Source organism: Coptis chinensis, chromosome 6 (genome assembly GCF_015680905.1).
Source record: "Coptis chinensis isolate HL-2020 chromosome 6, ASM1568090v1, whole genome shotgun sequence".
Classification (NCBI taxonomy): domain Eukaryota; kingdom Viridiplantae; phylum Streptophyta; class Magnoliopsida; order Ranunculales; family Ranunculaceae; genus Coptis; species Coptis chinensis.
Genome location: NC_141461.1, coordinates 2,626,974 through 2,653,873, shown reverse-complemented (window position 1 = coordinate 2,653,873; position 26,900 = coordinate 2,626,974). Strand labels below are relative to the sequence as shown.

The window sequence follows — 26,900 nt, the reverse complement described above, 5'->3', positions numbered from 1 at the left end:
TGTTTGCATACAAAAACAATGACCCTCCACTCTCAATGCTAAGAAACTTGAAATATGTCAAATCTATATAACTAATATCATTTTCCTAAATACATACTAAATAAAATAAAATAAAACAAATAAAAATACTTTTAGCAGATAGTCTTTTCAATGAACCTTAAACAAATATAACTATCCACCTCTGATATTAATATCAAATACGCTTCAAAGTCATTCAAAACATTACAACAATTTCGTTCAGACTTCAGAAATCCAAAAGTTTATTTAAAGGCTAATAATAGAAGAATGCGTATAGGACGTTACATTATTGGAAATATATCGTGTGGCACTTGCTTAAAAAATAATAATAATAATAATTGATCTTAATCAGCCTATGCACATCACACGATGCTAATGACAAAATGCAAATACATAGAAGACTGAGAATCCATCACAATTGAGCATGAGAATTTGCAATTTATGTCCATTGCCGATATAACATGGTGAAGTATAAATCCCATAATCTGATATACATATATAGTTTTATCACTTTTCTTGTTTTCTTCGAAGGGCCATGCCATCAAAGGGATCCTTTTATCATAATAGGAAGCTTAAGATTAAGCAATACATATATATTGCATACCTCTATGAAAGTCATAGTAGCGTACATACTTATGTCATACATGAACTCTCTATTTGCAAAATCCACAAATATTAAGTAGAAAGTGATCTTACTCATAGTAAGTTTGTTCATCCACAACGATATGCCTGCTTTCACCTATTGTGTTGTTGTCAAAAAACCTTCATCCACAAACTCAGTACGAAACTATCGTTGATAACTTTCTTCGAACAATTCATATGCAGCGCAAAATTTTAATTTACCCCCATTCTAATAACAAATTAGTAAAACCATGTATGTTTTCCCAGCCCAAAAAAAAAAGACAATTGATAAAAGCACGAAACCAAGATAAACAATCTACTTACCTTCTCCACAAGGAGAGTTCCTGGCTGTGATTTTCAGAACTTTGGTGGGTATTATGACCGATCCTTTCACCTTCAGAGTTCTAGTCTTTGCACCAAACATACATAAGATCAGTACACACTTTCTTGAGATTGTTGACATTTTTAGAAGAAAAAGATCCTAATACGATATACTCGTCCTCATAAGCTTCTACCTACGCACTCATTGCCATTGACCCATTGTCACCATTATAATTTAAATTGTCTCACGAAAATATGGATAAAGAAGTGCAAAAATTGGATTTAGTTGCCTTTAATATTGATCGGAACCTCTCTAATCAAAACGAAAAACTATTGTAAAGAGAGAATGGGGAGACAGAGCATCCGTTCCTCCGGTTTAAGAGGGTCGGAGACGAATAATCGAGAACTACGGAGACAATCTTTTTTAGATGGTGAAAAGACCAACATATCCCCACAAATGAGATAGTGAAAAGACGATTTTTTTACCCCCAGCGGACGACGCGTGAAAATTACTGTTCATCGACCCCCATATTTTTCTATAAAACACTAAAAGGAGCGCAGTCATCTTCTCCGTTGAACACCCATCAATATTGTCATATAGAGTTTTAGCTCCTCCTTATTGCCCTCCAAAAACGCGACGCGGGCACGGGTTTTAAAGGCCCCATTGGTGATGCCCTTTAGTTAGATTTCTAGTTGAAGTTACTAAAAGCTAAACATAACATACATACTGTTTCGACCAAATATGATCAAAACACCAAGTGTTGATGAAAAGACGAAGAACGTAGAAAAGTAATTAGAAAAATGATGGTGATCGGGGGAATGATGAGACTGTACCTTGCGGTTGCCTACGCACTCCAAATTATCGGTGGGATCAAGTCTCAAGAACGTAGTTCAATGAAAAATAGTTTTGTATTTATATAGGTAGAGTAGAGAGTCCTTGCAGCTCAAGTAATCTTGTAGCTTGAGCAATTGTGATAGACTATAACTTTCAACTGATAATTATCTCTTTGATAAGAAATGAATCTGGACATAAATCAATGTACATTAGTGGCAAAAGCCATGTGGCTAAGGTTCACCTTTGTATTACACATGAGTTAATGGGCACATTTTGATCCATGATATTCGCGAATCGGGCTTTAGCCCCGATTAAACTAATAAAGTGGAGACTCCTACCAATGGATGTTTGCCACGTAGGTGGGGGGTCGAAACACGCCCCTTTTGGCATCGCTTAACAAAGTTCATATGGCAAAGAAGAAAAAGAAAAATGAGCGGAATGTATAACGAAGTGTCGTCGCGAAAAGAAATAATTGGAAAATTGACCGCTGAAAGAAAAAAAAAAAAAAAAAATTATCTGAACGAAAAAAAATGTCAAACTAACGATATCCTAAAACGCTTGATGTAATTAAATAAAAGATGGTCGAAAATGCATAGAAAAAAAATAAAATATGCACAGAAATAAAATTGCAAAAGAAATTGATTGCCGAAAACTGTACCGAACGCATCACGTAAAAATACGAAATTTGAATTCGACGACGCGTGCCAGCGGAATAACGATACTTGGATTATATCGTTAACAATTAAATGTAGGGGCAGTTTAGTAATAATAGTAATAAAAAGAAGTTAAATACTAATTGGACTCAAAGTGTGCGGATGAGATAAGAATTGAGAGTATAGATAAAGTTGGAGTTGGAGAAGAATCCCACCAGCACTGGAAAACCCGCTCGTAATCCTATATATAAGTGCTGTGGCCGCACATCCCAATCCACAAAAACACTTTACGCGCATCCAACAAAACAAACGTAAGCAGAAAAATCTTTGACATCGCACAAAACTCGACTTCTTCCGTATTACTGCTGCTGTGTGACGCCTTCCATCGAACTAGCACTGTTCAGCTCATCTTGGATTCTCGGTAAGTTAAACTTTCACTCCTTATATTCAGCTATAGCAACAGTGTTACCACCAAAGGTCCAGGCGATCATGGTAGGAAAGCCTTGTTCTTGTGGTGCGTCTGGAGAATTGTGTGATACAAGAAGGACCGCGATACTGACAAGATGGGTTCTTTAGGTAATCGATTCATCGTCAGTCTCTTACTAGAAGCCAAAAAGCTTGTGAACACATTCAACCAACCAGAGAGGGGCCAGGACAGTGAACCTCAAAAGTGAAAACCCGCTGTCCATCAAAAGCAATGAGCCATTGACTTTAGCTGGCAGTAATGCGTCGGCATGTAGTGTCCTAATTTACCCACAGCCAGAGGGGATCCTCTCTGTAGAATCCTTAACGTTCTTACCGGTCTGAGATCACAGCAAAGGTGAAAAAATATACTGTGTGGGAAGAGTGGAGGGGAGTAATATGGGTGATTTAATTTTACTAAACTATGGGGTGAGGGCGATGATGGCGCCAGCACTCAAAAACTTGATGTTAACAAAACATGATACGGTGCACCGACATCAAAGGAAGGGCACCGTAACTGCTATTATATAAACTGGTTTGGTGCATCCGGAATTGAAATAACAAACCATGATAAGGTGTCGTGCCAGCCAAGGAGGGGCACCGTACCTGTGTTGCCTTGATCTGACCCGGTTCACCCTTGTGGAGCTATTGCATCCGGTTTTTGAGCTATCTGACCCGGTTTTTGTTGTTTTTTTTGCAGGTAGAAACGACTCTATTACACGGGCGAAAAATATCGACGAAAAGTCTACAAAGAAAAGTGTCGAGCGGAGAAAATTTTCGCTTAGAAATTTGACGTAATGCGAATTTTTACCGCTCGGAGAAACGGCGGTACTACGAGCAAAATATATTCAAAGAGTTGACGGATAAAAGTTTCGTGCAAAAAGGTGTCAATTAATGCCGTAGAAGAATTAAAGAAGCTTACAAAAGTTTCGTTGAGAAAGACCGCTCAATGCCTTAGAGAAAAAAATGAAATTTGTGAAAAATTTTTCGCCGGAAAATTTTTCAGAAAAGTTCGACACAATGCCTTAGAAAAAAATAATGAAGGTGAAAAATTTTCGCCGAAAATTTTACGTGAAAGTTCGCACAATGCCTTAGAAAAATAATAAAAAGCTGGCTATATAGTTTCGCTTTGAAACGGAAAGAGTTGTACGAGTTGTATAAACAAAAATCGATAAGGAACCATTGGCTTTTCCCAACCCAATGATTATGTGATTGCGTGAATGTAATACAAATTCTTTTTTAATAAAGTATGTATTGGCTATTGAATATCATTGTGATGTTAGATAACATACCTGTGGAAAACTGACAATGTTGTTGAATTATATAGATGACACGAAATAGAATGAAACGCCCCCAATGCTAACTTTAAGCTTGCAAAATTAGATTGAAATGAAAAAATGCTCGATCTGCAACCCGACAAAACGAAACGGGGTACTTCATCAGATGTTGACATAGCGCGAGTAACCGACTAAGCGAGCGTAAAAGCGTTCAACTTAGACTGACGAAATTAAACGTGGTAATTTCGCCAGATTTTGTTGTAGTGATAGTAACGACTAAGCGAGCGTAAAAGCGTTCAACTTAGACTGACGAAATTAAACGTGGTAATTTCGTCAGATTTTATCGTAGCGATAGTAAATCGACTAAAAGCGAAATGTAAAAGCGTTCAAACTTAGACTGACAAAGCTAAACGCGGTAACTTCGTCATATTTTGTCGTAGTGATAGTAATGAACTAAGCGAGCGTAAAAGCGTTCAAACTTAGACTAACGAAGCTAAACGCGGTAACTTCGTCAGATTTTGTCGTAGTGATAGTAATGAACTAAGCGAGCGTAAAAGCGTTCAAACTTAGACTAACGAAGCTAAACGCGGTAACTTCGTCAGATTTTGTCGTAGTGATAGTAATGAACTAAGCGAGCGTAAAAGCGTTCAAACTTAGACTAACGAAGCTAAACGCGGTAACTTCGTCAGATTTTGTCGTAGCGATAGTAACGACTAAGCGAGCGTAAAAGCGTTCGACTTAGACTGACGAAATTAAACGTGGTAATTTCGCCAGATTTTGTTGTAGCGATAGTAATGACTAAGCGAGCGTAAAAGCGTTCGACTTAGACTGACGAAATTAAACGTGGTAATTTCGCCAGAGTTTGTTGTAGCGATAGTAACGAACTTGCCGGCGTAAAAGCGTTCAACTTAGATTGACGAAATTAAACGCGTAATTTCGCCATTTTTGTCGGCGATATTAACGAACTAAGCGGCGTAAAGCGTTCGACTTAGGACTCCGAAATTAAACGCGGGTAATTTCGCCGATTTTTATTGTAGCGATAGTAACGACTAAGCGGCGTAAAAGCGCTCAACTTAGATTGACGAAATTAAACGTGGTAATTTCGCCATTTTTGTCGGCGATATTAACGACTAAGCGGCGTAAAGCGCTCGACTTAGACCGATTTAAATTAAACGGGCAATTTCGCGGATTTTGTTGTAGCGATCATACCATTGAACCGGTGAAAGAACCGCTTTTTATTGATTACCAAGTCTTAAAAATGCAAAGATAACAACGGAAAATACATGCCCGAACTGGAAACAAACTAAATATTGTATTATTTTATTTCTCCGTGATAACGGAAAACACAACTAAAATCTACTTATAGAACTTGCGCAGATGAAACGCATTCCACGGCTTATCGAGAACATTCCCATCTAAATCTCGGAGAAAATAAGATCCTTTGGTGGCAGGGCGATCTATGATGTATGGACCTGTCCAATTTTCTCCAAATTTACCGGAATCTATCAACCTCGCCTTCGACAGAAGTACCCACCATCTTTCTCAAACACTTTAAGTCGAACTTTCTTGTCATATTTTCGTTTCATATCAGCTTGATAACGAATTAACTGTTGAAGACCAACATCTCTTGTCTCATCTATCAAGGCTTTGGCTTGAGCAAGTGCTTGATCATTCAACTCCAATTCCACGTTAGAAGTTCGTGTGGTTGGTGTCATCAACTCAGTAGGCAAGACCGCTTCCGTACCGTAAGCAAGATTAAACGGAGAAAATCCAGTTGAATGCTTAGGTGTGGTTCGATAAGCCCACATAACCGCCAGGAAGTTCCTTAACCCAATTTCCTTTGGCTGTTGAAGTCGCCGCTGAGCATTGCAAGAATGGATTTGTTAGTAGCTTCAAATTGTCCATTAGCTTGAGGATGGTATGGTGCCGAAAATTGTGATCGATCTTCAAGTCGAGAACAAAATTGTCGAATTTCTTCAAAGATCAAATTTGTTTGCCATTGTCGGAAGTCAATGATGTTGGAATACCAAAACGACAAACAATGTCTCGCTATAAGAATTTTTAACATCCGGCATGGATCCGGGCTAAGGGCATATAGCTTCAAACCACTTGGTAAAATAATCGATTCGCGATGAGTAAGAAACGAACACCGCCAAGAGCTTTGAAGAGGACCGACGATGTCAAGACCCCACTTTGCAAACGGCCAAGGGCTCAAGATTGGATGAAGTTCCGTTCTTTGGAAGATTTCCCATATTAGCATATTTCGACAAGGAACACACTTCTCGGACAAACGCTTTAGCATCCTTTTGCATGTCCACCCACCAAGATCCTTGTGTCATTGCTCTATGAGCGAGACTTTGCCCCCCGAGTGGTTCCCACATAGGCCCTGAATGAATTTCTGCCAGATCGAGCAAACCTTCAAATTCTGGCGAGACAATCGGCATAGGGTTAAGACTTGTGCCTTTGCGATAAAGTTGCAAATGACCGTTCGCTCAAGTCGATATGAGACAATATTTCCAAGCATCGCGCGTTTGACACGATCACCCACTTTATGATCGGGAGGCAAGATGTGATCATGTAAATATGTGATATAAGGAAGACGCCAATCATCTTCGCCACAAGGTGTAAGTGGAAAACTTAGCTCTATATCGGGAACCTCGGAGCATTGTCGCCTTCATGATCGCCGCCGGTATGGATCGAGACAATATCATTGACGGGATCATTGTGGTCATCCGATAGCATAAGTTGTGGATCAAAGCGTTTTCTCTGCAATGATAGCCGGATTATCAAGATCACGCTTTGCGCTTCCGAAATCGACACGGAGATATCAAATTGGCATGACGTGATTCCTCGAAAAATGTCTTGATGAAAAACAACTCGAAGTGATGTACATATCGCGCGACATCCTCGATGGACAGATCGATACTCGGTTCCTTTTGAAATTCAATGGTAATCTGGCGAGGCTTATCTGACTTAATTGCCGCGGATAAATAAGCAAGAGAATCTGCATGTCGCACGTCATGACGCGGACGCCGCATAACATCGATAGAATCAAAATTTCGAAAGTATCCGATGAACTAAGTCCACATAAGCCGCCATTCTATCGTCACGAGCTGCATACGATCCACCAAACTGGCTAGCGACTAACTTAGAATCTGTGAATAATTGTAGTTTAGTCGCCCCCAAGTGAAGAGCAGTGCGCAAGCCGCAAATGACAGTTTCGTACTCGGCCTCATTATTTGAAGCGTCAAAAACCAAATGCACTGACTTCTCAATTTTTTCTCCATTTGGTTGCAAGATTACACACCCAATACCGGAGCCATACTTATTATGCGAACCATCAGTGTAAACAATCCAACAATCAGCAGATACATCTGATAAGTTTGGCAAATCATCGCCCCCAAGAGGTAATGGCGTGTTGTCGATGACATTTTCTTCGTCTAGTAATGTGTCAGACATAAGAATATCATAAATTGGAAAATCAGCCATTAGCGAAGCCAAAGCTTGTCCTTTCTCAGCTGTGCGAGTTTCAAACACAATGCTATAAGCGCTAAGGTAACTTTCCCATTCTCGCTAGGCTTACTTTGATTCCCCGAGCATTGCAAAAAGCTTTCGCGCGATATATTCGGTATAAACTTTGACGACTCGTCCCTGGAAATAAGGCTTAAGACGTCGGGCAGCATGAACCAAGGCCAATGCAATTTTCTCCACTCGAGAATATCTTGTTTCAGCAGTTGTAAGAGTCTTGCTAACAAAGAATATAGGACGACCATCGCCACCGTTGACAAATAAGACGGCACTTACGGCATGATCAGTGGCGGCTAAATACAGACCTATAGGCTGCCCCGTTGCTGGACTGGCAAGAACTGGAGGTTGGACTAAGTATGCTTTCAATTGACGAAATGCAAGTTCACAAATTCTTCCAAATTGAAATTGATCGTCTTTCAATGTTTGAAAAAAAGGACGGCATCGATCGTAATACCGAGATAAAGCGATTTAGGGCAGCCAAGCCGCCCCGTAAGTCGTTGAATTTCTTTCTTTGACGCCGGAGAAGGCATTTCAAGGATAGCTTCGAATCTGATCCGATTTGCTTCAATTCCGCCTAGTCATCATGTATCCTAAGAATTTACCGGATGATAAACCGAAAGAACACTTAGCCGGATTTAAACGCGTGTTGACATTGGAGAGTCCGGTCGAAAACAGCTTTTGCAAATCAAGAAGGTGATCGTGCTTCGTAGATTTAATAACCATGTCGCCGATGTATGCTTCGATCGCCTTTCCAAGTAGGTCGAAAAAAATAGTGTTGACTAGCTTTTGATATGTGGCTCCAGCCGTTTTTTCAGACCGAAAGGCATTACCGGTAATAAATGCCTTGGTCTCAGTAATGAATGCATGAACTCTTGGTCCTCAATGAATAACGGAATCGATGATAACCGGAATAAGCATCCAAAAGACAAACGCTGAAACCCGGATGTTGCATCGACCATTTCGGATATAATGAGGCAATGGATACGGATGAACCGGACAAGCCTTATTGAGATTTGTGAAATCGATACAAACACGTAATTTGCCGCTTCTTTTTAGGCACTCGCAACAACATTTGACATCCATGTTGGATAAGTCACGAGGCACCTTATAAAGTTAATGGACAAGAGACGGTCGATTTCGCTCTTTCACTTTCATCTTTCTATCGGGGCCATCCTTCGGGGCTTTTGTCGAACCGGTTTTGCATTAGGATTAATGTCGAAGTTTATGACAAGCCACCGAAGGATCTATACCAGCATTTGCTCTATTCGCCAAGCAAACACATGATTATTCTTCCGCAATAACAAAATAAGCTCTTGTCTCTCCTCTTACGAAGTTCACCGAAATAAAAGTAGTCTCTTCGGGGAGTTTGCCAATTTGAACTTCTAAAAGTGGATCGATTGTCGGGGTCCTTCAACATTTCTATTGGCGAGAGTAAACCAAGGTCCCGGATGTCAGAATTGCTATTTGACGCGTTGGAACTCGAATAGTTCGGCCCAACAACTTCAGACTTCTTATAATCATCGAGAACATTGTCGTGGCAAATTAGAGATGCCAGTTGATCGCTGCGCACCTTACAAACTTTTTTATTGAATGGGAACTTGATGGCTTGATGATATGTTGAGACGACAGCTTCCATATAATGAATCCAATCGCGACCAAGGATGACGTTGTAAGGGGATTTACAATCCATCAATAGAAAATCAATATTGACTTCCTTCTGCATAAGAGTGACCGGGAGAGACACCTTTCCAACGCAATGAGTAGCGGTACCATCAAAACCAACGATAGGCGATTTCGTGGGTGACCAAGTTATCAATAAAAGGAATACTGCGATAACACCCAGAAAACATGACGCTAGCTGAACTACCAGTGTCGATCATTATACGTTGTACACGCATACAACTGATATACGCAGTTATCACGACAGCATCATAATGAGGAACATGCACGCCCATTAGATCTTGGTCAGTGAAACATAATGGTTCATCTTCAATAGTCTCCGTGTGAAAACCTTCCACGAAATTGATCCCGTTAACTTCGTACAAATTAGACAGATATTTGACTTTAGAACGACGAGCAATTTTCCGCTGAGTATTGGACAATGAATCAATGATGGCATGTCCAACCTTAATGACATTGTGATAAGTGATAGTTAAAGCTTGAGTTGTTACTTTCTTCTGCACATATTGATCAAGTTTCCCATTCTGCACAAGCTTTTCAATTCTTCCCCGCAAGGACCGACAATTCTCCGTCTCATGACCATAATCATTATGAAATTTGTACCATAACGATTTATCGCGAGTTGTTTTAGTGTCGTCGCGCAAGGGAAACGGCGGAGTGAGCAGACTCTTATCCTTGATTTTGTCGTAAACTACCGCATATTTGGTATTAAGCGGAGTTAATTCAAAATCAATAAAAGGCTTTCCGGTTCCCGCCGTGGGAGTCTTCTTTCTTATACCTGAGGCTTCGACCGGGTTGTCATGATCAAAAGTCGGATTCTTCCGCTTATTTCACCGATCATTGAAATCCTTTCCTTTATTATCTTTGTCACGAGAAGTTCGAAAGAGCCGTCATCTCTTCAACATTGATAAATTGTTGAACTCACTGGTATAACGACGCCGGAAAGATGGAATATCCCTAACAAAGAGAGTTGTATAACCCATCTTTATCAAACAAGATAGTTTCTTTAAAAGCGTAAACCACCATTAGATCGATTGCTCGAAATCTCTCAAATTTTGCAAATTTTGGCGGAAACGAAATTATAAAACTACGGAGAGTTTCCTCACGTTGTTGCTTGATGTTGAAAAGAACTCGGACTCCATTTGGACGCTTTGAGATTATGATGAAAACGTCTTGAAAACTTTTCGGTTAAGTCCTTGAACCGATGAATAGAGCGTGGAGGTAATTCGCTAAACCATACCAACGCTTCCCCTTTTAATGTAGAAGGGAAAAGTTTGCATTTTAAAGCATCATCACCTCCCGATAAAACCAGTTTGTTTGTGAAATTAATCACATGAAGCATAGGGCAACCCTCGACATCATCATATTGATCAAACTCTGGTTGTTTGAAGTCTTTATTATGAGTAGCCCTTTGGACGGCGAGAGCAAATTTGTCCAAAATACCATCTTCAACTGCCAGATTTTCTAGTGTCGATTCAAAAGGATCGCTGTCCAGAAGAGCTTTTTTAATCATTTCTCTGACACGTTGAGGAGTCATCGATCCGTGATCCGTTGGATTGTGATCATAGTCCGCGATGACGCCTTATGGGAGCGAACAGAACGAGAAGAAAACGACGAAGATTCATCGTTTCCGTGTCGAGATGATTGTGGATGGTACGTTGGGCTTTCAGTACGATAATGTTCGGAATGATAAGAACCGCGTTGCTGAAGTGTTTCACCATACTGATGGTTCCGATCATGAGTGCGATCATTATTCTGGTCACCACTCGAATTCCTCGGGACTTGCCGATAATTTGTAGGACCGTGGGGTGCAATCGGACGATTATTAGCAGTACCTTGCCTACCGAGAACGTGACCAAGTGGGTGGAGATTTCTCGGCGGAGGTCGGGGAATTCGTCGCCCATTACTCTTAACTCGGTGATGGCTGTTGCGAATATTGCGAATCTCATCCTCACCACTTAAACGATCCCACACACTATTATGTCGTTGGCGTGTGTGACGTTGTGGTGTGACAGATACAACATCATCTGCGAGTGGAGCGCGTCGTTTAAGATGACGCTTTGTAGTAAATTATTCTCGCTTTTGGACAGCCTTTAACTTTTGAAGAAGTGCTTCGAGACATATGACTTACATTATCCGCATCGATAATTGGAGAATCGCCGGAAGCAATAACCTCATCGCCGAATAATTTGGCGATTGGTGGAACGACGATTATTAGAAGGTATTATCTTTGTCGGTAGCCAAGTTGTCCTTGACCATCATGTTCGTGATGATCGCCGAGAATCACATCGGGACCTTGAGCTCTTCGAGTATCGCCATAACTTTCGCAACGCATCAAGGGTGTAGTATAAGAACCGCAGACGGCCAATTATGTTTCGACCAAATATGATCAAAACACCAAGTGTTGATGAAAAGACGAAGAACGTGAAAAAGTAATTAGAAAAATGATGGTGATCGGGAATGATGAGACTGACCTTTGCTGTTGCCCTACGCACTCCAAATTATCGGTGGGATCAAGTCTCAAGAACGTAGTTGAATGAAAAATAGTTTTGTATTTATATAGGTAGAGTAGGGAGTCCTTGCAGCTCAAGTAATCTTGTAGCTTGAGCAATTGTGATAGACTATAACTTTCAACTGATAATTATCTCTTTGATAAGAAATGAATCTGGACATAAATCAATGTACATTAGTGGCAAGCCATGTGGCTAAGGTTCAGCCTTAGACACATGAGTTAATGGGCCTGTACTTTGATCCATGATATTGCGAATTGGGCTTTAGCCCTGTCGATTAAACGAATAAGTGGAGACTCCTACCAATGGATGTTTGCCACGTAGGTGGGGGTCGAAACACATACCAGAATAGAAACAGTTTTGCCGAGGGATTTGAAGAAGACTCCAGAAGGAAGTTGGACAAGAAAATGCCCACTGATTTTGTTAAACACTTGGGCTTACTGAGAGGTCTGAAACAACCACCCGATATACTGTGGTTAATGACATTAAATTGTCGATATATATGTCACCTATTTTCCTTTTCAAGAAATAAGCCAAAAGGCCCTAATTCCAGTTTATATCACTGATAAAACCAGCCGGATTTACAAATTATTGGTTAGGACAAGTTAGACGTCATAATCACTAATAAAACTGGTTTTTGGTTTTTAATCATTCAAAAGGACAAGTCCATGTTGACTTGACCTTTTTTTTTTAAATATCCAATTATACCCTTCTATGTTTCGTAGTATATAAGTCATCATTCATTTGAACTAGAAACAAAAAAATTGAAAAACCATCGAGCGAAGCAAAAAGGAAACACAAGATCAATCGCTTTCGATTGAAGATTACAAATTGAATCTAGAGATTCTATATTTCATTTGATTCGATTTGAAGGTTTGTCTCAACTTTATTATTCAAATTGAAATTGATTCGATTCAATGTTTGTTTTGATTCATTTTATTTGTTTGTTGAATTAGAAGGTTTTTTACCTTGTTTGTTTTGTTAACTATTTTATTAATATATGTTTATTTTGATTTGATTCGATGTTTTTTTTTTCGATTCATTATGGATCTAACTTTTTGAGTATGCACTAACAACCGCGCATACCACATTTTTTAATGATGTGGTTGGTTGATTTTGCAGTGCTACCACCAAATGTCAAGAGGGGTCCCGGTAGACCATGTTTTAAAGAGAATTGAGAATATGGGTGCAATCGCAACAAAGCGTCATAAGTGCCGAAAATGTCATTCGACGGACCACCACAATCGCAAGACTTGCACCGGGGAAAAAGAATGCGGACCAAAAAATGAGGGGCAAAGTGGAATGAGGGGAAAGGAGTGGGGCATTCGATGTTGCAATTATTTTTTTCCAATGTCGAAAACATAGAGGAAGTTGCACATACATTCAAGTAAACATACATGATTCTCTATCGATATTCTCATTTAATTCAATAAAAGTTTATTTTAGTTTGTTGGTTCTATTTTTTGTTTACTTATCTATCCCGGGATTTCATCTCCCGTCACCCACATTATTTTTGTATGTGAGAGGGTATCGCGTAGTTTTCGGTCAGACTTGAAGGGGTATGCACGGACTTTGGTGCATACCCTCTTTTTGGTGTGCAATCTGACAGCTTTTGCCTTTGGTGGTGGTAGTTCATCAACAAAAACTAATTGTCACTACCACAATACATACACACAACCATCTCAAGCCGCATTGAAGCAAATCCATAAGGAGAGACAAGTAGTGTGGTTGAAACATTACCGTTAATTGAAAACAATGTATCCTACAATCGACATGGTATGCACTAGAGATTTTTGTTTGTTTGTTTTGTACAAAACCACAACATGTAAACTTGGTTAATGCACAATTAATACTTATACTATATTCAATTGCATGAATTAAATTCATTAAAAGAAAAATATATAATGTAAACCAAAGATTGTAACATTCATTAAAAAAGTACTTGTTTTCAACTTAAATTCATTATCCAACAAAAACATACATCAGTGGCACTTGAAAGTTGCAACTAACAATTTCATCCATTCGGCCAACATACATTTCCACAATCAAATTCATGTGCGATGTTTGGTATGCACTGATGTCTGTGCATACCTCGCATACCAAGAAGTAGTATGCACTGACACTTGTGCATACCATTTTTTTTGTGATGTTTGGTATGCACTGATGTATATGCATATCTCGCATACCAAGAAATAGTATGCACTGACACTTGTGCATACCATTTTCTTTTCTTTTGATGTTTGGTATCTTGGCCCGACGCGTTTGTGCATACCTCGTGATTCCAAGAGGTAGTATGCAATGACACTTGTGCATAACATTTTCTTTGTGATGTTTGATATGCATTAATGTTTGTGCATACTAAAGGTAGCATATTTAGGTGGTATGCACCGACAACCGCATACCATCTGGGAATGCTTATTGTCTTTTTTTCGGACAAAAGTCAACTATTGTCCTTGAGAGTGTTTTTGAAATGCGGGTGGGTTTTTTGGTTCATTATTTCCGAATTTTGTCCTTTTTAGTTTTGTCCCCTTTCCTTTTTTCTGTTTTATATATCGGGATATTTCAGTTAGTACTATTTTTTTTGGAAAGAAAATATATCAAGAACCACAGGCACCAAGTTTGGATCTGACATACAATTTGGAAGATCCCCTCTGCCCTGCTGATGACACATCCAGCTTGCTAGAGAGTGGGCATTCCCATTAAAATGTCTGCTTGGAGTGCTTGCCCATCTATATCTACTGAAACTAAAACTCATACATCGAGATATAATAGAGCTCCTAAGAGCTATCATAGTCCAATTACATTCAGGCTCATTGATTGCCTTGATAACCTCCAAAAAATCTCTTTCAAATGCAAACTCTCTACCTTGTAAATGTTCACCTATCTTTACTGCCACCTCTGGTACTTGTATCTCGGCTTCCATAGCTTTGCTTGCCTTGAACCTCCAGAGTGCTGCTCCTACTATGTCTCCTTCACTGTTCCAGGCAATGCTTCCTGCTCCGCTCCAGCCCATCCAGTTTCTCTGTAAAGGCAGCATCAAACCTAATTATGATACACTCATTAGGAAAAATTGGAAAAAGGTTATCCAGATTTATGTCTAAAGATAGATAGAAAGCTAGTGTAAGGAGCGTCTTCTCTGAATGCTTGGTAGCATTTGTCTGCCTCACTTGACCTGGTTATCACCGCGCTTAAAATCAATTCTTAACGGTGTTATGGACTTACGGTACAATTAGATACGAGATAACATTACAACAAATAATACAAGCACTATCGAATCCAGGATATTCACTGTGATCAAACCATTTTCCATGTTAAAAGGACACTCATATTCGCCAAACAATAAACCACAACTATGAGAACTAGTAATTCTACAATAAAATTAATTAACGAAAATAAAACTGCAAGCAAATTAAATAAATAAAAGAAATGTGTGCTTCTTGTGCTCATAAAACAAAGTACATAATTGACAAACAAAGCATAGTGTTGGCGTTTTAAGCTCAATTCACGCCCAACACTCCTCAATGACGTTGACTTTCTGAAACTCGAATCTGATGTCCCTCAACATTAAACCACAAAAAGAGGGAATGCTAATTATATAGATCGAAACTGACCTTGGTACAACTTCAAAAGTTCAGGAGCGTGCTGTTGTCTTTTGTGTTCCAATTGCACAAAACGTTACTGCCATCCTTGCACCAAGAACTGCTAATTTGAACTTTAAATAATTACTGACATCTATTAACTAGAAATCTATTTTCAATCTAGAGTAATTTCACTAATTTGTAAGTTTCATAACTGCGTAATGTGTTGTTTTGATGCATTGATGAAAAATGTGTTCACGCTACTCTTTACAGTTGTAACTCCATAAATGTAATTTGTTAGGACTTAGAAGACCAAGAGTTTCAAAATGCCATTTTTTTTGGTTTTTTTTAGTGGCTCAAAATGCGAATTTGCACAGTTCAAAAGTGCATATACTTTTTTCTGATTTTTATGGCTAAATGATAATTTTGTGTAGAATTATATAATGAGCTTATTTGAAAATTTTGGTTTCTGTATGGAGTATAACAGGTACCCTGAAAAAACGAAGGAGCAAATTGAGAATGCATGTCCTGTGTGCTGTGGAAATTATAATTTGCAAGGCTTGCTTGCAAGCGAATATAGTGGTGGTGTGGACTTTTGCTTTTTTGCTTCTGTTACTTTTTAATTTCTGGTAATACTTTTTGGAGAATACTAACGTACTATTTGTGTACAGTCCAGATGTGAGGAACCCAATCCAAATTTCAAACTTCAGCGGCTCCTCTACTTGGTACACGGAGCTTTGCCTCTCCTCTGGCCGACAAGTTGTTTGGAGCAGGATTCCGAGATAGAAATGGAAGCCGAATCACAGGGTAATTTAATCAAATGTGGCAATTACATTTGAAATTGGTGCTTTCTCTATTTTCTACTTCTGTTTCAAATAGCTATGTCTTTACCTTTTAGGGCTTGAGTGTGCGGAAGTGAACATCAGAAGGATTAAACTTGATGAGGATGAACGTCAGTATTGGTATGCTCTAATACCCTCATGTTTGTACTGTCTTCTTCTTTCTTTCTTTTGTAGTTTTTTTTTTTATTTCCAAATATTGTAGTTACTTGCATCTGAAATTGATTTTTATTTTTATCTTTGCTTTTTGTTTTTTCGATTTGTTTGTGGTGGTGCTGGTTGTGTGTGCACGCGCCGGGGAGGGGGGTTGTGTCATGTCATTTTACATGTCAAGTGGATCAGGGTCTTGTTAAAGCTAGATGAGATTCATTTTTCTTGCGTGACAAGTTCTTAGTTGTATGGTGATATAACTCTGAGTCATCTTAGTTGGAAATAGATTAGATCTATTTTTGTGGTTTGATCAGTAGTAAGTCCTGTATACATGTGTTTTTGTTGTTCACTTGCCAAAAAAGGAATAGAGAAAACATAAGGTTTGCCATTTCTTATGATATGCAGATTCATTTTATTAGACAGAATATCAATACAAGAAACCGGGTGGGAAGGAAATCTATATAACCTAATACTCATTGGACAACTAATGCGTTTTATGTTCCTCATTTGAATGGCGTATGTGACTTATTCCCATCGCATTGCCTTCTTCAACAGCGACAATTGCAATACATCCATTTTCAAATTCCAAAGAAGCTGCCCAATCCTGATTGTTCATATGATCTCTGTCTCACATGCTGTCTGGAACTAAGGGAAGGCCACCAGCCTGGGGTAATGAAGTGTATTCTTCTCAGAGGCAGTATGTTGAACATGCATATAGTCTCATAGTCAAGATACGGATGGGCCTCAAGAAAAAGATCTGGCGGGGAGGGAGCTCAATCAACAGAAGGTTCATTAACAGATGTGGTTGGTCAGTTTTCTTACTGGAGAACAAGCATCGACTGTTCCATTCCTTGTCCTCCAATAGAGTGTGGTGGTTGTGGTTCCAAGATTCTTGAATTGAGACGCAGCCTTAAGGCTAATTGGACAAGTAACTTGCTTAAGAGTGCTGAGAAACTGATACTAAGCAGTGGGGGTGTGAGCGGAGAAGGAGAGGGAGAGGAAAGAGTGGAGATTGAGAGTGCGTGGAGAGGGAAAGGAGACACACAAAACCAACCAAACACATTTTTATTTTTGTCGGCGTAACCCCTCTGCCCAGAAAGTTCGCTCCGCTCACTTGATTGCATTGGCCTTATTCATAAAAATACCAGATGATCAAGTTCACTATTTCACATTGCATGTGCCATTTTTTTTTTTTTTGGCTACAATTATTTCTGCCTTATTAGATGATAGATTGATCTGATATCGGTTGAGCTTCAGACCAAGTTATATCCAAATAACCCACAGTCAGCCTTTGGCACACGCAAGGCTTTCCATACTGCAAGTGAAGCATCAACAATATTATTAGGACAAGGAGGTTGGTAATCATGATCAGCATCACATTCATCAACCACCATAGCCTTAACTGTCCTTCCGATAGTTGTGTGGATATTTATCCATTTATGGCACCTTGATCCGTTATTATACCACCCAGTTGATAGGGCAACAACTGGTTTATCATCTGAATGATACTTATTATCACATTTTGATGGACGACCGCCATAACCACCTGCTTCAAAGCTGTTTAAGGTTAAAACTGCTTTGGTTTTGCCAGTTACAGGTGGTGAACACTTGAAGACAGGGTAAAGTCTACCTTCTACACAACATACGTCATTTTCCCCGTTGCACTCATCATTTCTTGGTGGTTTTCTTCCTCTTAATTACTTTGCCACTTGGCTTGCAAGTAGGATTGCCTTCAATTTTAGAGGCAAGTGTAGCAAGAAGAACAAAGAGGAAAAACATACGTAACTTTGAATTTATAGCCATTTTCTTTCTTCCAATTCAACTCTTTTTTATCTTATTTACATTATATAGACTTCTCTTTGTTACATGAGAAATTTAAGAGGTCGTTGTTCTCCTTATATAATTGCAAACTCAGGAAATGCCAGTTTCTAATAGGACTTGTTTTAGCGGATAAGTTCGATGATTAAAACTTATATCAACAGATAACTAGCTAGCCTTCTATGTTAAGGTTTTCTTGTTAATTCGGCATTATATATTTATTTACTAGGTATTGCCCGTGTCGAAGACACGGATGATATTACCAATTTTCTCTACACTATATATACCTCATCCGTATATTAGAATCACCTCCCAGCTGAAATACTTTCTATAATTTTTAGATATTGTTTTATAATTTGTTTGGGGGCTAAAGTCTGAAAAAAGAAGAACCGGTGTAGACAAATTTGTTTCTATAATAAGAACTGTGAAATATAATATTAATACCACCAATTCCAATCATTTGTACACATTTACACACACAATTATTAGAAAGTGCTATTATCAATTATATTAAACTAAAATTAGTAGAAAGAACATAGGTTATTCTTGATCAATGTAACAAATCTATTCCAAAGATGTAAGAATGAGGCTACATCCAAGATTCCACTCCCTTAAAACAATTAGGCGAGTACATAGTCATTATGAGTATATAACTTTTATACAAATTTAGCCTAAGGTTGTAACAATAAGTTGTCATTCAGAAAAGCAGGCAACAAAAGATGTTTCATGGTATCTATGTAAAAGTGTAATATTCCTACTTGCAATGTCTTTCTATCTCCCTCCCCCTCAATTGTAGCACCCATGAAGCTATATATAGGCAGTGACTAAGTTTGAACACACTTTTTCATACCACCTATTTTTCAACACTGGTAGAGTTTCAAATTGAGAACTTTGGTTTACATATTCTTCTGCTAAAGAAAAGATATTTCATTCCATTCAATCAATTTACACCACTGGAAAAGGAATGAAGAAAGACCTTTAACACTTGATGTTTGCCATACAATCAATACTTTTTCTTTTTTTCTTTTACTTTTGGCAAAACTCAAAGCCGCTGTGGTGAAATGAAAATCCCTACTATAAAGAAAATACAATGAATAAGTTTGTTTTATAAAATATCATGTCTTGAGTATCATTTCTAAATTGAGTTGCAATTTTATCCGAGAAAAGGATATGCAAACACCATCGGTTTGTCCCAACTCCAAAGCAAGTAGATGCTAACTGCTAAGGTATCAACCACCTTGTTAGCTTCTCTGTGAAAACGCGTGGCTAGAAAACCGCCGTGTATTGTTCACATGTTCATTTGTTAAATTATACCTTTAAACGACCTATCAAAGAATTTACATCTAAAGTTGCGTAAATTTTTTGAATACTTGTCTATGCTTAGTACCACTAATAAGGAAAACAAAGTACTACCATTTGTACATTCCCATGATCCACCATTCGGAACCCTCTATGTCCCTCTGTGTTTCAATAGCTTGACCACGCGATTTAACTCCCTTTTTGAACCTGCAAAAAGTAAACCCAAAAAATAAATAATTAAGTTAATATCAATCGGCAAAGGACTTTGCTTCATTTTCTTACTCGTGAGACATAAAATGTTTGGGGTATTTTCTCATCACGGACTATCACGATAACAACAATATCTTAGATGCTTGAAAAAAAAAAAAAATAGTCTCAATTGGTTGTTAAGCCATTAGTTTAAAGGACTGAGGATACCTTACAAATGTTAGCAATGATAGATTAAACAAACAATACCAATTGACCGTTTAAATAAGGGATTGACCCTATGAGAAATTACATCTGACTATCGCAATAAAAAAATTCAATTAAAGTATAATCTGGCTTTTCAAATTATGAAAGGAAAAATAAAATTAAGATTTGTTGAACCAAGTAAAATAAGTTGTTCGAACAAATTTTTGAATTGAGTATGTAATTAAAATGGGTAAGCAAATTTAAAAGAAACTGAAGTTGATGGTAAACTATGTTAGTGTCTATTTGAAAGGAGATTTTCCATTTGATAAGTGCTTCTGCACAATGAAAGACAAAGTAACTGATTTAGAATACGTATTACAGAGAAAATCATACCCTTGCTTGTGTTAAAATGAGATAACCCTTTCCTGAGAACAAAAAACATAAAGATTTCAAAAAAGTCATTTGTACCTAAACTACCAGTCCATTTAGAAGCAACCTTTTGAGTGATAAGACACCAATAACCACAAATTGATTAGTACAAAGTACAAACTACAAAATTATGAAAGATCTGCAAAGCAATCTTATAACCAAAACTGAAATTAAATCCTATATTATAAAACAAATCCGCATTCCACGTAATGAGAAACATGAGCAAGCATAAGTTTCTTGACGAGGCAACCTTTTCAGTTGTTGTCGTTGCCGACAACAGTTCTAATAAAAATATCACCTTAAACGAGCTTTAAAGTATAGATTGAGTAGTCCACAAAATTATTAGTGTAATGGTGCATGAAACCAAACAAGAGACATCTACCTTCACCTGCAAATTGGAGATAAGAAGCCGAGCATAAAGTGCCACAAATTTCCCAGCAAATTAAATCAGAAAAATAAGTAGCATAAAAATTTGAGGGAATAAGGATACTCAGTGCTGTTGTGGTGGTGGATGAAGTGAATTCCTCGTGTCAATTAGTGAGGGGTTCTGAGGGAGGAAAGGGGTGTAATCCGGGAAATCATCTGAATCCATCACCAGTTGACAATTTCTCAGTCATTACATGTGTATCCCAAGTTTACTGGAAATCATCCTCTGCTCCGAATCTCCTTCCAAAAATAAAGCCCTAGAAAATTGTCGAAAGAAACATACAGAAAATTAGAGAGCATGATAGAAGAGAGAGAGATTACATGATAACAATTATGAAGAGAGTAAAGATTAGAGTTGGAGTTGAGGAGATGAGGAGCTGAGACTTTAGAGGGGCAAGCAAGAGTGCGACATTTATTTGAAAGTTATATTAAAAAGTGTTTAGAAGCCCATGCCCATGCAAGGTTAAGTTGCCTCACATCTCTGCCTTTGGTTACTGTATGAGTATGAGTATATGGAAACATATAATTAATGGAAACATTTCCTGATTAAATTCGTATAAATTCGATGTAAAGCTCAAAAGAGCTAAATAGGAAAGATAAACAGTTTAGCAAAATATTTAGATGAGCAGTTGCGGTTTCCTTCTCTCTTATGATAAAGAAGAGTTATGGTATTAAAAACCTCTATGGTAGGGATCTGCATTTTGATTTCCATTATAGCAAGTTCATTCCCTTTAAACACTCTTGGATGGCCTTCTGCCGACAAAACCATGAAGTTGATCTGCTCTGCCTACTCAGCCCACCTAAAAATGTTTAGAAACCAACTGAATTAGGTAACATACTTTGCCCACCAGGAAAGCTCGCTCACTCACAGAAATATTGGGCAAGTAACCAATATGCTTATTGGGAGTCCTCTTCACATCCCCAAAGTTCAAGGAGGAAATCATTAAATAAAGCCATCAATTACCATGTGCAAGAGCCAATGAGCATTTGGAAAGATGACCAGTTTACTAATTTACTTACATAGAGGACGTGGCGAAAACAGTAAGCTACCTCCCTTTCTTTGTTAAACACATAGTTGCACCGTTATAGTACAAAGCTTTATACTCAAGTTAATTAATAATGGAAAAACAAAGCAGAAAATACAGCTCCTAGTTTAAAATACCTACTCTCACGAAATACATACACCATAAACGTACATTACAAAGAAATTTATTAAACATGGGTTGCACTTATAAGAGTCACAGAATAAAATTATAACATGAAGCCTTGGGAGTAATAAGTTGTTTATTAGCCCAAGAGTCAGAAAGTCAAAAATGGAACACCACCATTATTGTGGTTTTAATACGCTCGACTCGTCAATTAAAGGTGTTTCATACTCACTAAACACTTGTCTCCTCTCTAATAAAATCTCAACCTAATCCGGGTTTTCTTTATCAGTCCAAATTCTCAACAAATTCCAATTTACAACCCAATATCATTTGAAAGCTAGCATAGGAAATGTATATGAAGTTTACATTGGTTTTTTCCCTAACTTTTTCTTAACAATGACATCCTTAGTGGACATGTATATACCATTATTTCCACTTCAATTGATTTCTAAATTCTTGGGAAATGAATACAGGACCTTCAGTACACTAAGCATATGTCTATCAGCTTTCTAAAACCAAGTACTCTTCGGTATTTAGGTAACAATACCTCCTTTTAATGACTACTACCCTACCACCCTACATAACACACATACAAAACCCCAAATAATCATTTTTTTCTTTTTTTTTTAAAAAAAAAAAAACTCACAGTCTACAAAGACAAAACCCCATGAAAAAGTAAACATGCCTTGTTTATCTCAGCAAGGCATGGAAACACCTATTCCTGCAATACTCTCCTTCCAATATTCGATTCCTTTTGTTATCCCTATTCAACTTAAAAGTTCATATATAATCAAGTTTTGAATCTCAAACACAATTTACAAAAACATAATTTTGAAAATGAAAAAGAAAATAGGGAAGCATGCCATTTCTATGGAAATCACCATAAGAGCAATTCCATGGAAATCACCATAAGAGCAATAATGCAGTTGCTTTGCTTAGTAAAATCACATAAGCGAAGATAACTACTAACACTATTACTACCATGCAAATCTCTTGAAAGAAAAAACATACTATAAACACACGAAATCCAATGTCTCTTCACCTCTGTTTCAATCATTATTTGGTTTCTACATTTCAACCAACACCCCCATGTGCCTTCGAAGTTCACTTATTGTCGTCTTTCACTTCAACTCTGCAGTCGGGACACATTTTTTATAAACAACTTTCCTCTTACATTTTCCCTTGTTTTATGATAGTAAGGTCAACCAATTGATAAATTATACAAAATGTCCAAATAAAGTTTTACCATGTAAGACCCGTCTCTTCCCATTTCTTTCAATTTTTCTATTTTAACCCTTCCATTTGTACGTAGTTCTTCTTCAGAAAGGCTCACAGCAGGAGCTGGATTTTCCATTCCTAGATGTTGGATCACACCTTCGAATCTGAAAGGTAACAATGCAAAGTGTTGGTAATATGGTTCTCAATATTAATAGGATGCGTAGCCAATAACAAACTCTTGCCAAAACCAAAAACCAAACTATTAGCCTAAAATAATTTATTTGTAACCAGACATTCATGGCAGAGAATGGACCTTTGAATCAATACATTGACTAAGTTGTCTAAAAAAACTCAAAATTAGTAACGTCAATGTTTTCCAAATTGATGTAAAGCAAAATATACATTGTATGGATTATTTGTAACCACACATTCATGGCAGAGGTAATTCACATTGGATGAATATGAAGAGAGCTTAAGTAATTATCTAGTTTAGGTGAAATGACAACTTAGGTGTATGGTTACTATGAAGAGCTTTTCTTGAAAAAATAAAAGAAATGAAGAATTATAAATAAAATAATGAATCTAACCTCAAAGTTCTAGGAAAACAGATAACAGATTAGAGTTGTGCTTCTTGATTAGAGTTTATACCCTTTTCCAATTATGGTCAAGTCGAGTTTTGATCACCGCAAGTTAGTCATTGGACTGAGTTAAGAAAAAAAAAGTTACTTCGTTGAGGCACTCTAACAAACAATAGTTCTTTACAGATTCTTGATTAGAATATAGCAAACACTTCGGGAAGTATAATTAGAATTCCATATTCAGTCAACAAAACAACAAATTAGAAAAGAAAAACTAAACCAAAATATATATAAAAAAAATTGCTTAGCCAAGAACATAGAAAATTTACAAATTGTAACATATGTGATTCAAGCTAGTGAATAATCAACACTCAGAAGGAACATTTAGTGAAGTCGAGAGTTAAACCGGCCAGGGCGTACTTAGATATGCACGAAACAATTGTACCTGAAAGGCCATCTTCATGTGATAAGTGTTCCTGCACAATGCAAACAAAGAACCTAGCTGATAAAACATAATCATATCGTCAGTCATGATGAAGAGGAGGAAGCCACCGAGATCGAAGAAGAATATGAGTGATCATCGTTCTAAAATAGAGTAATTTATTTTCAGGATAGAAGAGTCGGTATTCGGGGTTTTGGAATGGTTTCTGATTTTTCTTTTTGGATTCTCGACGTTACTCAAAAAGAATCCTTTAATGTCGTTTTAGCTGGGAAACGCTAGTTTTAAACTTCCTAGATTCATTACATAAGATTTCAATGTGTCATACCTTGGGAAAGACTGCATTTCAAGCTACACCGTTTATCTCACTTTCTCTTATCATGATTATCTGACTCAAATCAACTTTGTCATTCTGAGAGATTGGCCAAGAATATGATACAAAAAGAAATTAAAGATTACTGTTAGAAAGTAAAAATTACGCAGAAGTGTTCTTAAATGTTTGTTGAATTTTTTATTTGGAACTGTAATATTGATGATGCTAAAAATAAATAAGAGAAGAACAGTTATACATATAATTATACAAATGGATGCACCTAATTCAATGGAGCCATGAACCATTATCGAGAAAAGGAGAAGTTCGAAAATGTTTGTGTACCTTCAATGTTGCACAAAAAAGACATGCTTCACAGAATCTTGCCCATGCCTTCATTTATTATCTAGCAAACCAAATGATGAGATGGTTTTGAAGAAGAGTGAGATAACAACACCATTCCATACAATGTGAGCGCCTAGGACAGAATAAACTTGAAACGAAATTGTTTCACTTTTTGAATGAGGGAGATAGAAGGTTTAGAAGATGACGGCTCTCATAATGTACCTTTCTGATTACAATTGTTAACATTCATCGAGAATTAATTAGGGGATTTACCTTGTGAATCCATTTAACCATGAACCATTAACGTCCGAAGCCCATCGCTTTTTTTTTTTCTCGTTTGTTTTACGTGTGCAAAACCAACCATTCATCAACAACATTTGAGCTTGTGTGGAATGAGTCAAGTGGCACTATTAGTTCAAAATTGAGAACAAAAAAATGTAAATCAATAAAATTAGCAATAGAATTCATTTTGCAAAAGAAAAAAGGGGGAGAAAAAAAAAAAGATTGCTAGCAACCTAACCTTAAAAATGAAGAGAATGGAGTCGTGGAGACAAATGGTTGTTATTTCACTGTGTATTGAAAAGAAGAGTCTGTATTCAATTCAATAAATGAGAAAAGCATTCAATCATTCAGTTTGTGCGTTTTAGTATTTATTATTTAAACCATGTAGAAAGAGCTTTTTAGATTCCACAGAATGTCATCTTATGCTTGAAACTGACAATCCAAGGGCAATGAAAATGCCCATATTTGAATTTGTTCAAAGTTTAAAAAAAAAAAAATGTTCAATGAATGAAAGGAGAAGTTTGTGGGGGAAAAAAAATCGAACAATCGAAAGAGAACCTACCTGAGAAAATAGGAGTGGTGCATCATGGCAGTCGCAATCCATCTCAAGGATCAGAAATTATATTGTTGGGAGAGGATGAGAGACACTGGAGTCAGAGATGTTGAGTTTAGTTGTTGAGCAGCCGACTTTGTTTTAAGCGGTACTTGATGGTGGAGTTAATTCGCGGGTCTATTGGAAGTTCAGAAGTTGACGTTTTGGTTCCTTCCTTTACGTTTTGTTTAATCTAATAGAAACAAAGCCCAATCCAAAAGCCCACAACTGATTGGGAAGAGAACCCGTTATAAAATTTGTTAATTGTTATAAAAAGAACAAACTTAAAGTTAGCCCATTAAATTTTTATTAATTAAAAATTTAATTAAATTAAAGTAGGCATCCGATGTGTAACCAGTGTATGAATTGAACACAAATTATGTGGTTCCAATGCTTAGGTTTAGCTCATTAAATTATTATTAATTGAAATATTGATTACATATCAATGCATGCATTGAATTTGTATTACAAAACATTTAGTTCATCAAGTAATACTTTTAAATGGCATTGAAAAGGAGTTTCAAAATGCTCTAGATCGTACATCTGCTCCAATCTAACTCAGATCCCTAGACGATCCCGAACACTCTTTGTCCTGCCATTGTGTTTTATTATAATAGACTAGGTATTACCCGTGCCTACGACACAATTTGTTATGAAGTGCTTATTATGTTATTTGTGGTATTAACGTTGGTTCACCCATAGTTCGTGATTTTGAACGGAATCACGGATGAATTCCGACAATTATTTCAGTTTTCCAAATAACCGAAACGGAATCGAAACGAAACATCATACAATAACCGAAATGGAATCGAAACGAAACATCATACCACCAGTGGTATTTTGAGTAAATATATGGAATACCGACGAAATTATGGATAATCAACTATCTAACAAAACTGCAACGAAACTACAGTGGAATTGGAACGCAAAAAAATTAAATAGTATTTGAATTTTTTTGTAGCAGCCATTAATGGCTTTTTCAGCTTCTTCTTCATCAATTCGTAACTCAATAACTTTAGAGAAGATGAAAGAAAATAGGATTTGCATAAGAAAATAAATAAATAAATAAATGAGTAGAGGAGAATTGGTAAGAGAGTTGCAAAGATTGGGAGAGATGAATGAAAATGTGTTGACGAAGATGAGTGGAGGTG

General features: G+C 37.4%; 1 protein-coding gene, 3 long non-coding RNA genes and 1 pseudogene across 5 annotated transcripts; 1 reads left to right on the top strand and 4 right to left on the bottom strand.

Annotated features, from left to right (window-relative positions):
- Nucleotides 1-14,639: 14,639 nt before the first annotated feature.
- LOC147490705 (uncharacterized) lies at nucleotides 14,640-15,715 on the bottom strand. Its single transcript, XR_015199794.1, has 2 exons — nucleotides 15,517-15,715; nucleotides 14,640-14,927 (listed from the first exon to the last, which is right to left on the bottom strand). It is a non-coding gene; the product is annotated as an uncharacterized LOC147490705 (long non-coding RNA).
- A 146-nt stretch (nucleotides 15,716-15,861) lies between these two features.
- LOC147490704 (lysine-specific demethylase JMJ27-like) lies at nucleotides 15,862-17,430 on the top strand. The gene is made up of 4 exons (XM_086568779.1): nucleotides 15,862-16,068; nucleotides 16,155-16,290; nucleotides 16,382-16,445; nucleotides 17,028-17,430. The coding sequence occupies exons 1-4, from the start codon at nucleotides 16,003-16,005 to the stop codon at nucleotides 17,119-17,121; spliced, it is 360 nt and encodes a 119-aa protein (XP_086424905.1). The 5' UTR covers nucleotides 15,862-16,002; the 3' UTR covers nucleotides 17,122-17,430.
- A 260-nt stretch (nucleotides 17,431-17,690) lies between these two features.
- Nucleotides 17,691-18,359, bottom strand: LOC147490703 (putative ripening-related protein 2; annotated as a pseudogene).
- A 2,357-nt stretch (nucleotides 18,360-20,716) lies between these two features.
- Nucleotides 20,717-23,885, bottom strand: LOC147490702 (uncharacterized). 2 transcript variants are annotated; one of them, XR_015199793.1, is made up of 4 exons: nucleotides 23,852-23,885; nucleotides 23,232-23,367; nucleotides 23,028-23,117; nucleotides 20,717-21,094 (listed from the first exon to the last, which is right to left on the bottom strand). It is a non-coding gene; the product is annotated as an uncharacterized LOC147490702 (long non-coding RNA). The 2 variants fall into 2 exon arrangements; XR_015199792.1 differs by lacking the exon at nucleotides 20,717-21,094 and having other exon boundaries at nucleotides 22,914-23,117.
- Nucleotides 23,886-25,395: 1,510 nt separating this feature from the next.
- On the bottom strand, nucleotides 25,396-25,981 carry LOC147490701 (uncharacterized). Its single transcript, XR_015198173.1, has 2 exons — nucleotides 25,720-25,981; nucleotides 25,396-25,465 (listed from the first exon to the last, which is right to left on the bottom strand). It is a non-coding gene; the product is annotated as an uncharacterized LOC147490701 (long non-coding RNA).
- Nucleotides 25,982-26,900: the final 919 nt, after the last annotated feature.

What these genes read in the sequence shown, in the direction of transcription:
- LOC147490704 (XM_086568779.1), top strand. Translation starts at nt 16,003, where the DNA reads ATGCATGTCCTGTGTGCTGTGGAAATTATAATTTGCAAGGCTTGCTTG. An exon ending in TGCAAGCGAATATAGTGGTG is followed by an intron (nt 16,069 to 16,154) that starts GTGTGGACTTTT and finishes ATTTGTGTACAG; the next exon opens with TCCAGATGTGAGGAACCCAA. An exon ending in AATGGAAGCCGAATCACAGG is followed by an intron (nt 16,291 to 16,381) that starts GTAATTTAATCA and finishes TTTACCTTTTAG; the next exon opens with GGCTTGAGTGTGCGGAAGTG.